At 29.0% G+C, this 17029-nt stretch overlaps 2 protein-coding genes across 4 annotated transcripts; both read right to left on the bottom strand.

Annotated features, from left to right (window-relative positions):
* Positions 1 to 1453: 1453 nt before the first annotated feature.
* Positions 1454 to 5532, bottom strand: LOC100789517 (UDP-xylose transporter 3). Of its 2 annotated transcripts, none has more exons than XM_006578762.4 (8): positions 5038 to 5532; positions 4772 to 4913; positions 3609 to 3793; positions 3458 to 3525; positions 3065 to 3197; positions 2353 to 2514; positions 1988 to 2260; positions 1454 to 1899 (listed from the first exon to the last, which is right to left on the bottom strand). In XM_006578762.4, the coding sequence occupies exons 2-8, from the start codon at positions 4890 to 4892 to the stop codon at positions 1777 to 1779; spliced, it is 1065 nt and encodes a 354-aa protein (XP_006578825.1). In that variant the 5' UTR covers positions 4893 to 4913; positions 5038 to 5532; the 3' UTR covers positions 1454 to 1776. The 2 variants fall into 2 exon arrangements, with proteins under 2 accessions (XP_006578825.1, XP_006578827.1); XM_006578764.4 differs by having other exon boundaries at positions 1454 to 1890.
* A 5362-nt stretch (positions 5533 to 10894) lies between these two features.
* Positions 10895 to 15262, bottom strand: LOC100788989 (UDP-xylose transporter 3). 2 transcript variants are annotated; one of them, XM_006578761.4, is made up of 8 exons: positions 15122 to 15262; positions 14625 to 14760; positions 13149 to 13333; positions 12973 to 13040; positions 12406 to 12538; positions 11708 to 11869; positions 11345 to 11617; positions 10895 to 11241 (listed from the first exon to the last, which is right to left on the bottom strand). In XM_006578761.4, the coding sequence occupies exons 1-8, from the start codon at positions 15122 to 15124 to the stop codon at positions 11146 to 11148; spliced, it is 1056 nt and encodes a 351-aa protein (XP_006578824.1). In that variant the 5' UTR covers positions 15125 to 15262; the 3' UTR covers positions 10895 to 11145. The 2 variants fall into 2 exon arrangements, with proteins under 2 accessions (XP_006578824.1, XP_040870945.1); XM_041015011.1 differs by having other exon boundaries at positions 14625 to 15256.
* Positions 15263 to 17029: the final 1767 nt, after the last annotated feature.

The raw sequence follows: 17029 nt of genomic DNA, 5'->3' as shown, positions 1-17029 counted from the left end.
TGTGGAAGATTGTTACTTGAACAACTGAGTATCGGTGGGAGCCTTACAGCACAGCATTACCAGCCGACGCCTTAAAATTTTCCGATGCGTCTATTATATTATTTTATTAAGGAAACATGTAGCGAGTTAAGCAGGTAAATAATGTTAATTAATCTTCATTTGCTCAACGATCAGGGACCATTTTCTTTACAATCAACCTCAACCATATCCTAAAAAAAATATACGAAAGCTAGAATAACGTTAACAGTAGTGAAAATGTTAGAAAGAGACTGAGAGAAAGAATGTTCTTAACATTGCTTTTCTTTTTCACTTTCCATCAAACTAACTAAAATTTAATTTATTAATTTATAAATGTTATTAATCGTTGAAGTAACTTAAAATATAAAATAACTAAAAAAAATATAAAATCATGATTTATTTATAAAGAATAATAAAAAAAATTAATAAATATATTAACAATAAAAAAATATAAAAAATTAAAAGTTTGGAGTTAGGGTATAAAAAAAGACTAAAAACTATTAAAAAATTATTAAAAAAGTTTTTTGACCGAACACTAAATTTTAATATAACACTAAATAATTATGTTAAAAAATAATTAACGTCATTATATATAACACTAAAATTTTTAATATATACTTAATATACATATAAGCTTATCTAATAAATTTTATGATAATTAATTTTGATCTAATAATATTTTATATATATATATATATAAATTTTAAATAAATCATAGATTTAATAAAAATTTATATATGTAAAAAAATATACGAAAAAAGAAAGGAACTAAAAAAAAAGAAATAAAAAATGATAAAGTTAAAATTTTTTAAAATATGTTGGATGTAAAAAAAATTAATGGAGTGTAAGAAGAATAATCCATGGAGTTATCTCAAAGATTCCAACAGCAAAATGGACCCACAATTTTCCTGCTTAAAAGATATTTGGTGAGCCTTCACCTAGGTCTATGACATCGAGTCAGTATTTTACAAATAGATATCTCAGAAAAAGATTCCAACAGCAAAATAGACCCAGAATTTTCCAGCTTAAAGAGATTTTATGAGCCTTCATCAAGGTTCTATGAGAGTCAGTATTTAACAAAGAAATATGAACGTATCTCCTATTCAATTATAGAAACAACTTGTATATAACATTTACATGATAAAAAAAAAGGCAAAAAGGGCAAACTAAACAGTGAAACGTGTATAAGAAACCTTCACAGGTGTATCCAAAAAAACACCGTAGCTTGAGTTTGCAGTACAGTATATAAAGAAAAAATAAAGGGCACGGGTAAAGTTCAAGCCAGTGAAAACAATATAATGTGGTCCTCATGCTTCGAATAAGTTCAGTTTCTAAAATAAAAAAATGGACTTGAATAAATTACTACTATTAGTATAGGAATACAAATAGAGATAATAAGGGAGAAAAAGAATTACCAGTAGGTGTTTATATGCTATTCAAGCCAAGAAAAAGTTTGAATATCTATATAAAATCATAAATGTATCATGATATGAAAACATCACCAGGAGATGTATGTTACTATAAGACATATTTGTTGGCCAATAGAATTACGACATGACCATGTGCTTGTTCCCTTCCCTAATACTGTTGGTCGGCAAACGATTCATAAAAATATTAGACTAAAGCTATTAAAAATGACTAGGACATGTGTTTGGCAGCACTTCCACTTTCTAATTCCTCATGGATTACGGGCGTTAACCCTCTATAGGGACTATAAAACTGTTCTTGACAATGCTAAAACAAAGCCCATTAAACATACTAGTCTTTGCTCTTGCTCCATACAGGGGACATTTGTCTTTGTCCGACATTAGAACTCACAACTGCACTTCCATTTTCCACATTCATCAGAGGATCAGATTCATCTTCTCTTGCCTGGAAACACTAAGGAGAAACAGGGTGACAGAATGTACTTCAAGTTTGTGACAATGCAAAAACTCAAGATGCACAAAGTTGGCCAGTTAAAACAAACCTGGGATGATTGAGATGCAGCTTCGACAGTTTTTTGCTGATTCTCGAGAGTGCAATAGTAAGAATATAGAATCATCCCAATCATGGCTATCAAAATACCCAGTATGTTTCTCCAGCTAAATGGGTCTCGGAGAAGTATATAACCAAATGCCAATACAAGGCATGTCTTCAGGTGTCCAAGAACCTGATAGGTGACTGGAGATGTCTTTCCAATAACAAGGAACGTACTGAAATTGACAGAGATGGAGATAAGGCAGGAAAGAATTATGAAAACCTGCAATGCAGAAAGAAACAGTTGAGAACGCATTCAAAATAATAATAATAATAATAATAAGTTGGAACTTGGGAAGACTATTTAACTCTTACCGTCACTTGTGTCGTATACTTGAAACCAAATACATTTTGGTTGGTCAAAAGTTTATCCAGATATGGACCAGCGATTAACAGGGTTGCTGCTTGATATGGACATGATTGATACAGAAGCTGGGTGGAAGAAACCTTGTACTTCTTCTGGATAGTATTTGTCATCTAAAAGCCACTAGTTAAGGACACGATGCCCAAATAAAAAATGATAGCCCAGGAATGAAAAAAGCAGACAACCACCTTTATAAAGCTTTCAAGTGCAATAAAAAGTTATATTTTCTCCTAATTATGTTCAAATAACATAAATGGCAGTCTCTGGATAAAGAAAATGGACTTGTCCAAAGGTAAGCAAAGAGAAAAAGAGGAATTCCAGGCCAAAGTGAGGCTCTGCATGTAAAGCCTTGCACAATTTCAACAAGAAAACCTAAAATAATACGAAGTTATGAGTATCATTAGTTCTGCCATCAGCTCAGGTCCCTTGGAGCAGAAGTTAATTGTTTCAAGTGCCAAGGGCAAACACGACATTTATTTTCCTGTATAATTAGCAGCATAATATTTTAAAAAAGCATTGTATATGGTTAACAAATAGTGCATATAATATATAATATATGCCGCAGTGGAACAGGTTCAAAATTAAGTCCCCACTATATATGTCTCTATTCAATCTATCACAAAATTTAGGTGTTGATGCAATTGGAAATTATTTTAAGGATACAATCTGAGCAACACAAGTTGTAATCACTGCAAGAAAAGATAAGAAAGAGCCCAGAGCATTGAGCTGCAAATCTGTGACAGTAGCAATCCCGACACCCAAAAGGAGGATACTGAGGGCAAATTGAATTCTCTTACTGCAATAGCCATGAAAAGAAAATAATAAATTTTATTTAAGGAAAAACTACTAAAGGCAGCTATGCTCAGACAGAAAAATGAGCATAACAATCAGTTACAATCATACTTCAGGTCAAAACAATGAGCAAGTGAGAGAGAGAGAGAGATACAACAGATGAGAAGAAAAAAAACAAAAAGTGACTGTTACATAATTATCATTTCAAGTATATATCAACACCCAAACATAAAAACAGTGTATTCATAAGAAGCTAAATAGAACCTGAATCTCTTCCCAAGAAAAATGGTCTCCAACAATACAGTACAAGGAATGATTGCCAGCTTAGTCATCTGAAAAGGAATATCATAGAGATGCTCAGAGTCAACAATAATCAAATGAACACGTGACAAAAACAGAACCATAACAAACATACTTGATAGAAGCCAACAGAATTGAACCCCAGGCTCAAATTTAAAAGTCCAATTGAGATCCCATTTAAAATCCCGAATCCCATTACAGCTTTCTGCTCAAAAGGTTTGTGCTCAAAGAATCTCATTTTGAGCGCCACATGAAGGGAACAAAACGTGACAAGCAGATGCCAGCTGGTCAAAGTTGTAGCTGCATATCAAAAAGCACAAATTTCAAAAACTTGTAAATCTCAGACAGTACATTAAAATGTAAAGATGAAAGCTCAAATTTGCATATAGCATGAACATAACCCAAACCATCATCAGACAACACATTTCAGAGGAGATAAATTTACCTTCTTCATGAATAGAACTGAAAACAGGTAATTAAAAACCAAATAATGCTAAGAGATGTCTAATGTTTAGGCAAATCCAAAAAAAAAAAATCAACAATTACATTTTTTATGAAGCAACTTACATCTTATTCACATTACTCGGCAGCTGTATTGATTTAGAAAAAGCAGTAAAGAAAACAAAATCCTTAACTTAGTAACGCCTGGCAAATAAGACAACAAATGATACTTCCAAAGAGGCAATATTTTATTTGGAAAAAGAAGGGATACCAACAATCCAACAGATCCTGTCACATTCCCGCAAACAGTATCTAGGAAACTAAATTCCAAACATAAAGGCAAACAAAAAATTGCAACATTTGACAAATGCAATCTCCAACTAACACTTCTAGTTTTACTAAAGCCACGAGCAGTTGAGTTGGAGGAAAATGATTGTTAACCAAGAGCGAAAATGAAACACATATCCATTTCCACCTTCTCATGTTTATGTCAAAACAAGCAAGTATAACGCAATTTTCATTCCAAAAGCTTCACTCAAATAACCAACCAGGCACACCCTAGGTGAGTGCATAGCCTAGATCACAAGCAAAATACAGCACAAGGAGTAGCAGCAGGTACAATGGAGCAACTTCAAAGTTCTAACAAAAGATGCAAGAGGGAAGGGAGGGTCAAAAACCTTCAATTCTAATAGCATGAATGAAACACAGATAGAACAAATATATTAGCAAAGAAAGAAATGATTCAAATGAAAGACACAAAATACAAATGAGTGGCAAAAATAGAAAGCAAAAGAAGAGTATAAACTTGCTACAATTCAAAGGGGGAAGTTGAGTTACCGAAAATGAAATGCAGTGAACTCATCAGCGCCTTATTGCAAATCACAATGGACACAGATGAGACCACAGAAAGAGTCAACGCACCCACAGTCCCAAGCTGGAAACGTTCTCCCTCACCCATCTTTTGTCTTTGCTCCAAAACCTGAAAAACCAAAACCAACAAGAAAAAAAAAGCATTCCCAATTTCAAAACATCAGAAGGCGAATCAGACAACACACGAATCACAACAAGAAGAAGAAAACATCAAACAGCAGAATCAGCCATACCCAGAAGACAAAACAACAACTTTTACCCACCCAGACGCCGACAGAGGAACTTAGGGAGAGAATTGACTCAATTGAGCAAAAGGGGTTTGCGATTTGGGAGAGATTTAGATCGATTCAATGGTTTAGGGGTAAAAAGAGAGTGAATGGTGAGCGGTGGTGACGTAAGCATGGAAGGGAAAAGGGTAATCTAACTAACAAACTAATGACGGAGGGAAGAGGAAGAGCATTGCGGTGCAGAAGAAGGATGGTGATTTTGTTGCTGCCGAATGGAAATAGAATGGTTCGTGAATATATGAAGTATTGGTATTATTTATCTATGATCTGTGATATGAGTAGGCGCCGGTGAGTGAGGAAGCAATGAAGATTTGGTAGTAAAACACAATTGAATTAGATTAATGGAAATGGGGTTTGGTAATGGGCACACACAATTAATGGCCTTGGATCCGTTGTCAAACCCAACTTTGCTATCAAGAGAAATGTTATGGACACTATCACACTACCTTTGTCGGACACCTTTTTTTGTTTTTAACAAAATTTAATGAAATTAACTATTATTAATGATGAACATAAATTTAATGATTTTTTACTTATTAATGTTAAATTAGTTATTCATGATAAATTAAGGTTCTTTTAGTAATTATCTTTTGGTTGAATTAGGACATTCCTCCATCAAAAGTTAATAAGTAATCTCTTCATATATTAAGAGATTGAACCTTGATCACATGCCTAAAATTTTTAGGATAACTTTATTTAGTTGATAATATAAATATTTTTTCTAACAATGTGTAAAAATTATACTCGATTTTAGATAATAAAACTTATGAAATAGTTTTTAAACTTACAGTTTATTTAATGAATATTATTGATATTTTTTTAAATAAGTTATAAATAATTGCTTGACAAGAATAAATTATTATTAATAATAAATAGTATATTAAAATGAATATATTTAAAATATTCTTAGATATTAAATTTTTCTGATATATTTATTATTATGTACAGATTTATTATATTATTTTAATAAGAAATATTTCAAAATCATTTAATATGTTAAGACTATTTATAATAATTTGTTAGTGAAACAAATTAAAAGAGTTTAAAAATATTGTTTTCATAATAGGATTATTTTAAGGAGAATGATAACAAGTTAGGACTATAGTTAAAAATAAAAGTATAACATATTTGTAAAAAAAAGTGTTGTCGATACATTTTTATTATAATTTTTAATATAATCTTATTATGATTTCTAATAATTTTTTCTATTTATTAATTGATAATAAGATGTTTGTCAGTAGAACCTTTATCTTAATAATTTTTAAGTTTAGCCATCTTATATGTTATATTTTCTTGTTAGATTATACTACAATTTTATGATGTATTAGTGACAGCAATAAAGCTAAATTAGTTTATCTACTCTGATATAGTAGATTTAAGTTTTCCCCCTATGCAATCTTATTTTTCAATCTGTGTAATCAGACCTCTTGCTTTGGTCTATATATATTGAAAGTCTTTTGGCTTGAGTGGTGTAACCAACACACTCAAACATATTTTCTTAAAAAATGTGGACCATTAACTTTTACAAGCTTAAGTTAAGAGGTATTTCTCACTTTGATAACTATTTTTTTTTTTTACAGTGCTGGTAAATAAGAATTGATAACTAAAAGTTATTAAAGCTAGTTTATAAAATTATAAATATTTAATAAAATTATTTATTGAAATAATTAATAAATGTAAAATCATAAAATAAATATATTTATAAGATATTTTATATAAATATTAATTTTATTTTGTGGATAAAAATATATTTTTGGATGATTATAGTTTTATGTTTTTCATTAATTTTTGAATACGCATAATTTTTTATTTAAAATCAATTGTTTTAATTTTAGTTTTAGTTTCAATTATTTTATTTTTTTTATGTCGCGTCTTAAAATACTCCTAACTAAACTTAAAACAAAAAAAAACATATAGCTAAATATACAATTATACTTTCATTATATTCATTACGTACACAAATTATATTGAAATTAACAAATAAATAAAACACACAAGATTCATCATAACCCCTTGTTATGATTTAGTTACTCATAATCAAATATAAATCTAAAAAATATTTACCTAAATCCAATTTAAATCCATAAAGAAAGGGAAAGGAAAGGAGAAAGAAAACCCTTAGAATTTCAAAATTGTGGCTAAAGGAATTCCAACTTCTTACCTGTGATTTCCTTGAGACTTCAAAAAATATTAACAACAATAAACAATACAGTTATTCATTTAACACTTTTAAAAAGATGCACAAAAACGAACAATGTTCCTAGAGTTTCTTCGTAGGATGTTGTTTTCTGTTCTCTCACTATTGTTTCCTTTTGTATTTCATTACATTTTGAAAAACTCAATCCAAAACACAAAATTGAAAGAAACTTTTAAAATCTTTAAAAAGACATAGCACAAACAAAAGCCCAAATCACATTAGATAAATTGCACAAGCATGTTATTTATGTAGTGACCATGTTGATACGGGCACGATCATGCATATGGGTTAACAACCATGTAAGAATTAAATTATGGATTACAATTCCAATTTTATGCACCAAAAGGACTCTTGGGTTTTTTTGGTAATGATTTTGGGATTTTACATTATTTGAGCCCAATGCTAGAATACTTGATAACTTGTACGCAGCTGTTATTTATACCTTTCACTTTTACTGATATAGCTCTCATTCTTCTTTTTTTCCCCCAAAAATATCCCTTTTATTTTACATTCCATAAAGTAGTTTATGAAAGTGTTGAAATTTTAATAAGTTTTGGAGAGTAATTTCTAAAAGCCAACTTGTAAAAGAAAACAACAAACTCATTTGTTTGTTATGTGTAATATATTAACTCCCCGTAAAGAAAATTTATCTCAATTCATTGAATAAAATGTTTAATTATTATAAACTTTAACATTTTCTTTAATTCCTACCAATAAAAAAAATATACTCACTTTTTTTATTTTATTTTTTTAAAAAACCCTAGCAAAAAAATTAAAATTATGAAAATTTTTCTACATTCTTAATTTTCTTTTATTATTTATACCATTGGTCATTTATACTCATCTATCTCTTTGTTTTCTTCAATCAACCACCTTTAATTTCTATTCAATTATATTTTCCGTCTCTGTTGAAGGTACATGATTGAAGAAAACAAAAAAATAGATTAATATAAATGAACAATTGTATAAATAATAAAGGAAAATTAACAATGTAGAAAAATTGGATATGTTAAAATCATAATTAATGATATTTTTATTATTTGTTTTATTTTTGTTATTATAATCAATATATACGGTTACATATATTCTGTTGATTTTTTAATAACGGATCCCCTTTTAATTCATATGTTTTTTAAAAAAATTTAAAATTAATGATGAGAAAATAAAATTTGAAAATGAAAAGTTTCATATTATAGAAGCATATTATCAATTCAGTAAGGAAAAGCAAAACAAACAAGTACTAATATAATAATTTATACTAAAATGCATAAAATAAATTTTAAAAATTGATAAAAAAAATTCAAACTGTAAAATTACATTATATTCTTATTTTATATACTTCTAAAAAAATAAGAAAATATTTCAGAAATTGAGAAAATGTTTATCAAAATATTTTTTAACCTATTTTTTGGATTAAATTTGTTAACCTATTTAAAAGTTGTGTTATTTTGTATTCTTTATTTTATATTTTTAGCCTAAAAGCATGCTAATACTTATTTATTTAAATTTAAATGCTTAAATAATAATATATTTATGTAAATATACATTAACTAAAAGTTTAGATTTGAAAAAAAATTATCATCACTAATTTAATTTTTTTTATAAAAAATAAGATATCAATTAAAAGGGAATTTAGCATTATCAATTTATCAAAATATATTTTACTATATGTAGTATGTACGGAAATAAATAATGAAAAATAAAACATGCATGATGAAAATATAATTAATAATGATTTTAGCATAACCAATTAATTTTGTGACGTTCTAATCGTTAACTAATAATAAAAAATTTGGCACCATCTTATTGAATAATAATAAGTTTTTTTGGTGAATAATAATAATAATAATAATAATAAGTTAAAATGTGAAAAACAAATAAAATGTTTGACCAAAATCAAAATTTCATAAAACTTTTTTTTGTACTATTTAGAATTTCTCTATAATATTTTGGTTTTAAGAAGAGGGGAGATTTACGCTAAAACAAGAGATTTGTTATTTTTGCCTTTAGCTATTTTCTCTTATTAATTAAAATATTATAATAGAAGTAGCAATAGTTGACTTTCACTTTACGAGTGACTCTATCTACTCATGTTAACTATATTAACTTTGTTTATATGAGGAGCCACTCTAGTAAAAATATTTGCTTGTGTGAGGACATAAAAATAACTAATAATAATTATTAAATTAAAATTAAAAATAATATATTATGGAGATTAAAATCCAATTATTGCCATTTGAAGTCACTTGTAAAGTAAAAGTCAACTATTGCCACTTCTATTAAAGATTTAAACTAATAAGAGAAACTAGTTAAAGACGATAAGTTTAAAATCTCCTGTTTTAGCATAAATTCTCCTTCTTCTTAAAACCAAAATTTAGAGAAATATAAATAGTATCAAATAAAATATATGATATTTTGATTCGGTCAAACATTTAATTTGTTTTTCACCTTTAAACTTATTATTCAATAAGATGGTGCCACAATTTATATTTATGTTTTTTTGCAAAAAGTATTTGTAACAAATAGTAAAACGAAATATTTTATCCATTGACACAATTTTATGTGTTGCATCATTCATTAACGTACACAATGGATTATTGAAAGGGCTTTGACTCTCCTTTAATTGTATAATCAAATGGTAGAAAACTCTTTCAAAGGTCAAAACTATTAAATAAATAAATTACCCAACTAATCAATCATGTCACATAATCCTATTTTTTATCTTCTCTTCCAATCCCCAATCCTATCTCCCAATTAAATACTAACAACTAAGTGTGCTTTTGTGTCTTAGTTAATTAACTGAGATGGAAGATAGATGATTTATATCCTCTGGTGTGTCATCTTCCAACAATGTAAGCTAAAACGTCATTACATGATTATGATTACATGCTCAATGAAGGAAGCATACTCGAAAGTATGAAAAATGAAAGTAAAATTGAAATATTTTTATATATGTAACAAGATATAAAAAATATCTTGTTAGTATTTGTAAAGTGAGTCATATCTATTGGCCAATAACTTAGACACAACAATGTACTCCCCCCACTAATATTTTTGGTTGACTATCAATAGGGGTTAATAAATGGATTTAAGTCCATAGATCAATTCGTACGGGTCATGGACCAAATTTTTTTAAGAATTCATGACCATACAGGATTTTGAACTCGTCTTACATAATCTGCGAGTTTGGACCATGGGGTTTGCGAGTTGACCCACAACCACCAGTCAAACCCAACCCAATTAATCATAAACGAACAACACACTCAGCATTGCAAAACAAAATGGCACAGCCATGCCTCACTCCCTCTACGTTGTTCCTTCTTCTCCTCACTCCCTCTACGTCGTTCCTTCTTCACCGTCACTCCCTCAACGTCGCATGCTGCATCTCATTGCCACAACCACCGCGGCACCGACCCTTCCTCACGCGTGTGCAACTCGCGCTCTATTCTTCTTTCGTGGATCTCCTCACCACGACTCGATCTGTCTTTTTCGTTGTGCCACCACCGTCCCACTACCGTTTAGGATTTTTCGTTTCCTTTCTTAAACACGATACCGTCACAATTATTTAAAAAAAAAAATAGGTCCGCGGGATCCACGGGACAGGAATGAATCAATGCATTAAGTTCTAAGTGTGCGGAGGTGGGCTAGCCCGGTCCGCTACCAATGTAGACTTACGTGGGCCAGCTACCCACCCTTGACTATCAATGTACATAATGCTAAGCTTGTATTGAACAAACAATTCACAACTGTAACTATTTGAAACCTTAATTCTGGAAAAAATCCTAATTGGGGGTATAATTCCTTTATGGGCTTATATATTGTCCTTAACGATGATTTTAAAAAATTCATACAGAGTGCTAATCTTTTTCTTTGCTCCAAACAGGAGGCCTTTTGTTCAGAACCGTACTTGCATTTTCCACATTAATTAGAGTCTCAGATTCACCTTCTCTTGCCTGGAATCAATAGGGATAACAATTAATCACAAAGTGGGTTCTTGTAGTCCATGATCAAGACAAAAAAACACAAGAACATGCAAAATGCTCAAATAAAACAAACCTGTGATGCTTGTGCAGCAGCTTCGGCTGCTTTTTGTTGACCCTCGGTAGCACAATAATAGGAATATAGAATCATCCCAACCATGGCTACCAAAATTCCGAGTATGTTCCTCCAGCTGAAGGGGTCATGGACAATAATATATCCAAAAGCCAATACAAGGCATGTCTTTAGATGTCCAAGAACCTGATAGGTGACTGGAGATGTCTTTCCAATTACAAGAAATGTACTAAAATTCACCGCGATAGAGATCATGCATGAAAGAACAATGACCATCTGTAGTGTAGAAAATAGCAGTTGAAAATACATTAACAAAATAATGAGTTTAAGTTCAAAAGTAAGGACACAAATAATTTTAAATCTCACCGTCACTTGTGTTGTGTACTTGAAAGCAAAAACATTTAGGTTGGTCAAAAGTTTATCCAAATATGGTCCAAAGAATAACAAGGTAGCTGATTGATATGGACATGTTTGATACAAAAGTTGGGTAGAAGAAACCTTAAACTTCTTCTGAATGGTATTTGTCATCTGAAAGGGTCTAATTAAGATCTTAACAAATAAGACAAAAATATGTAATTGGTCTATCATGCAAAAAATAAAAAAGGACAACCTTTTCTTAAGTAGCCGTGCACAGAAGAAAGATATACTCCTGCTAAACTATGTTTAAGTGAAATGAATAATAAGGCACACACACTGAGTAAAACCAAAGATAGTGCATGTAAAGACTTTTAGATTTATACATATAGGGAAAATCTATGAAAATAGAAGCTACATTAACTCATAAGAAATCTATCTTCTCATATGCCAAATAAAACTTAGATTTACACATTTTTTGTTATGCAGTTACTGACATGATTATCAGGAAGAAAAAAGTACAGGGTTCAGAATATGCATTTATGCAGCACTTTTTTCCTTAGTTAACAACATAATTATCATGAAAAAAAGTTTCAAACCACTAAGAGTTAATGCATATGAGCTAAAGCACAATAGATTTTTTTTATTTGATTCATAGTTTCATTAAAAACTTGAGCAACTAACAAAATTGGAACTTTCTTAAAGGATACAATTTGAGAAACACATGTTGTAATCACCGCGAGAAAAGATAAGAAAGAGCCCAAAGCATTGAGCTGCAAATCAGTAACGGTTGCAATTCCAACACCCAGAAGGAGGATAGATAGGGAAAATTGTACTCTTTTACTGCAATGACCATAATGGTAAAACAATTAGTAATACAATTCAAAATTAGTAGAACTACTAAGGCAATGCCATACAACAACAACATCCTCATCTCACAATGTCAAACTGAGGCAATGTCATATGGAATAAAAGAAAAAAAAAAAGCAGAACATTGGACAAGGATAATAATAATGATAGTTTAGGTCAAGACAAGAAATCAGTGAAGCCACATAGATGCCTTCATATTTATGCGATGCTGGAAAGGACAAAAAGGCACGTGACACGTTGAAAATCACATGAACGACAAAAAAAGGTCTAAACATAGAGGCAAAAAAAGGTTGGTACAGACTATTCTATAATGGAACTTACATAAATTTATGGATGTATATAAACTTTTATAAAATATAAAGACTTGAAGTGATCAGACACATTAATGATAAAAGTCTAAACAGGACCTGAATTTCTTCCCAAGAAAAAGGATCTCCAAGAGAATAGTACATGGAATGATTGCCAGCTTTGTCATCTAAATTAATGCAAATATTAGACTTGTTAAAAAAATCTTGAAAGGCAACTTAAACAACATAAATCAGAATATCACACACAAAAAACATAACTGAGAGAAAAAAATCACCTGATAAAAGCCAACAGAATTGAAGCCTAGGCTCAAATTTAAAAGTCCAATTGAGATTCCATTTAGAATTCCAAACCCCATCACAGCTTTCCGCTCAAAAGGTTTGTGCTCAAAAAATCTCAACTTTAGTGCCACATGAAGGGAACAAAATGTTACAAGAAGATGCCAACTTGTCAAAGTTGTAGCTACATAGGAATCGAAGGATACATATTAAAATCAAAACTCTAGGACACTACACTTCAAATGCAAAATAACAAGTTGAAATTACAAAGAATTAAATAAACAAAAAAACTTGCATGGGGATCTAAGCTACTAGTCAGAACTCCTTTATGTTTCCTCAAAATATCACTATCTTAAGTTTTTATGGGTTATAAAAACATTTTCTATTTTAAGAAATAATTACAAAAATACAACCTAGTTTTCATTTTGTTTTTGTTTTTTAATATTTGTGCAGGAAATACAAAAGATAAAGGTTTGTTTACTTTGACAAAACTATCACTTTGTTTTTAATTTATTTTTCTGCTTTCAGAGATTTGCATAGGAAACATAGAAAAGAAAAGAAAAATGTTCCACTACCTTTTATATAAATCTCTGAAAAAATGAAACAAATTAAAACAAGGTGGTAGTTTGGTAATTAAAGTGAAAACAAAAAAGGCTTTCTCAAAGTAGACGAGCAAGATTTTGTTGCTTTCACTATCTTCTATACAATTATTTGAAAGAAAAAAAAAACAAAGAAAAACAAGGTGGCATTTATATGACTATTTTTTAAAATGGAAAATGAGAAGAAAAAAATCTTCTAAAACCAGACCCTTTTTAACATAAGATGATCACCTCAAACAAAATCTTTTACTATGCAAGATCATAAGTTTTTTAAATTGCAATAAGGGGTGGTGACCATGAAGCACGAACACTTGACATACGAAGATTAGCACAAACAATGTGGAAAATATAGGACACCGATAGTATTATATACAATTGTGAACTTGCCATCAAAATAATTTAATCTAGTGATGAACATAATACAATACATTATGACTTCAAGAGCCAAATGTAGACTTATGGAAAGACATTTTTTTAGGATATGGAAAGACATTAATAACAATTTTTGGTGCTTTTTTAAGCTAAATGGTGGAATCCCTATGACAAAGCATAGCTATACGACAAAAAATAACATAGGAAAGAAGAATGTCTTGGAGAAGCAAAAAAAAAAAGAAGAAGAAGAAGAATGAAGAGCAAGGAAGAATAGAGATGCAAACAACTTTCCCATTAAGGATTCAATCCATGGTTCTCCATGTTAAGGGAGACTAACCCCATCAATATCCATTGAATTATGAAACAACTGAATGAGTCATATACAAAAGCACACGAATGGAAGCAACACACTTGTAATAGCCACAAAAAATTAGACACACAAATAACTTGTCATTTCTTAATCATATATCAATTTGCTAATAGCCAAATTGTTTGTAAACTTACCAAAAATGAAATGTAGTGAGCTCATCAACGCCTTATTACAAATCACAATTGACACCGATGACACCACAGACAAACTCAATGCACCAACAGTTCCCAGCTGGAGTTTCTCTCCCTCGCCCATCTTTTCCTTGTTGCTCTAAACAAACCAAACCACAAAAAATCACAACCAAGGAACAAAATGGAGCACAAGAACACAACATTGAAGCAAAAATCTTAAAACATTGCAAATTCAGCCCAAACCCACATAAAACAAAACAACTTCAGCTAAAAAACGTTGGGAAAACTTAATTACACAAGGAATATATGGATTTGGGAGGAGTAAAACTAAATGGGTGTCAACGAATTGTGAGAAAAGCTCTTGGATTCGATGGTTATAGAAAAGTAATAATTATGGCTCTTGAAAGTTTATGGGTAAGAGAAAATTCAGTAGTTAACGTAAAAGCTGAGAGAAATGTGGTTCAATGAAATGAAATGGGAATTCGAATGAAAATGAAAACCATAAATGGAGGAATGTGGCATTGATCAAGTCCACGTTTAAGAAGTTGAGTGAAAATGCAGATCAATGTGAAACATGTATGTGTTTCTTCTTCTTCTTACAATTACGGGCAGAGGAAAAAGGGAAAAAAGCTTAATTTTAGTTCCAAAAGCTGATTAATAATGAACATTAGGTTTGGAACTTTTCTAAAATACTCATGGTTTTGCAATGCTCTCTTTTTGAGTTATTTTTTACCTAAAAAATGACGGTGATGCACTTTTCTTGGTGCTACTTGTGTTGAGAGTCTATGTTAAATAATATAATTTTCCTATACAAGATTATTATTGTGCGCACCATGTCATTTATGATTTATGAACATGTCATTTATGTGTTAAGAAAAAAAATTAAATGATGTATTTAATTTTTAGGATAAAGTTAAGGGTATTAATTAACACATTAAATGTGATATTTTTTTATAATTAATTTAATACTTAATGTTATTAATTAATATATTGTGAATTTAATAATTATTTAATTTATTAATAAATTTAATTAGAAGTTTTTTTTGTACAATGATTGTAATGAGGATTGGTCCTGAGTGTTTATACATTAATATTGTCACTAGACGATTCTAGTGGGTTATTAGAATATATTAATATTACAAAAGCTTACAATTTTATTTAATTGTAAACTGTTATGTAATTAAAAGTTATTGACTTTTTATTTATTATTTGAAAAATCATATTTGAGATGATTTGTAATTATTTATTAGTATATTTTTTTACTTTTACATTATATTAAAATTAAGAGTTTGATTTTTATACAATGTTAGTATTTTTTACAATATAAACTAATTAGAAATATTTTTATATAATTTTTAAATAATTATTAAAAAATCAACTATATTAACATATGTAACAAATTATAATTAGATAATGTAAGTATTTTTTACATTATTAATGTATTTAATTAAATTCTATGCATTAATACATCTATGTTCAATATAAAATGCTTGTAAATTATCCCAATGACTCGTTTCTAATCGTGGATCAGAAAACATAATTGGATAACCAGATAAGTCATTAAAAAATCAATGAAGTGGTCATATTATTAATTGAACTATTTGAAAAAACTAAATAAAAAAAATGAGAAACAATATATCAAAATCAATTAAAAATAATGCTAAAAAATTAGTTTGAACCATTTTTTACAAAGTACTCTCAATTTTTATCACAACCTTATTTTCATATACATAATAAGTATTCAATACTTTACTTTTAATGTTTTTTTAGGGAAACTTATAATTTTTTAGAGTAAATCTAGTAACTTTTGAGATTTTGTGAAATTACACAAATACTTTTTGGTTTTTTAATCATTATGATTACCTCTCTTACAAGGGGTATTAGCGTAATACATAAGAAATGTCATTATACTGTTTACACGAATTATTAAGGAGATATTATTATAATATATAAGGGGTATTAATATAATATTTTCAAATATATGAATAGAAAAAAGACTAATATTATGTATAATTTGAAAAAAAATTAAGAAGTGCAAGTATAATTTGCTTATTTTTTTAACTTACACAATATAACTTTATATTAACTTAAGAGTTTAAATTCTATGTATGGTAAGTATACTAATTTTTAGAATATTTATTAAAAGGTTAGAAATATTAACATGTTTCATAAGTGATTGAATGATAATATAAAAAAATTACATTATTTAATAATGTATTATAATTAAATTTAACTTATTTTGTTTACTTTTAAAAATTATGTGAATTTAGTTTAAATACACTAATAATATTAAATGGATGGAAAATCAACTATTCGATTGTTTTTTTTTTACATTTTTTGTGCACAAAAAATATATTTTTCAAAACAATATGTGTGGATAAATTAATTTAAATTCATTATATTCAAAT

This window comes from Glycine max, chromosome 4, assembly GCF_000004515.6.
Source record: "Glycine max cultivar Williams 82 chromosome 4, Glycine_max_v4.0, whole genome shotgun sequence".
NCBI lineage: Eukaryota > Viridiplantae > Streptophyta > Magnoliopsida > Fabales > Fabaceae > Glycine > Glycine max.
This window is presented reverse-complemented; position numbering and strand designations above follow the sequence as displayed.

Coding starts and splice junctions, on each gene's coding strand:
- LOC100789517 (XM_006578762.4), bottom strand. CDS start 4,892: ATGGGTGAGGGAGAACGTTTCCAGCTTGGGACTGTGGGTGCGTTGACT. Junction 3,198..3,457: donor TTTCTTGGGAAGAGATTCAG/GTTCTATTTAGC, acceptor TGGCTATTGCAG/TAAGAGAATTCAATTTGCCC. Junction 2,515..3,064: donor CAACTTGTGTTGCTCAGATT/GTATCCTTAAAA, acceptor AGTGGCTTTTAG/ATGACAAATACTATCCAGAA.
- LOC100788989 (XM_006578761.4), bottom strand. Junction 11,870..12,405: donor CAACATGTGTTTCTCAAATT/GTATCCTTTAAG, acceptor AGACCCTTTCAG/ATGACAAATACCATTCAGAA. Junction 11,618..11,707: donor AGTACACAACACAAGTGACG/GTGAGATTTAAA, acceptor TCTACACTACAG/ATGGTCATTGTTCTTTCATG.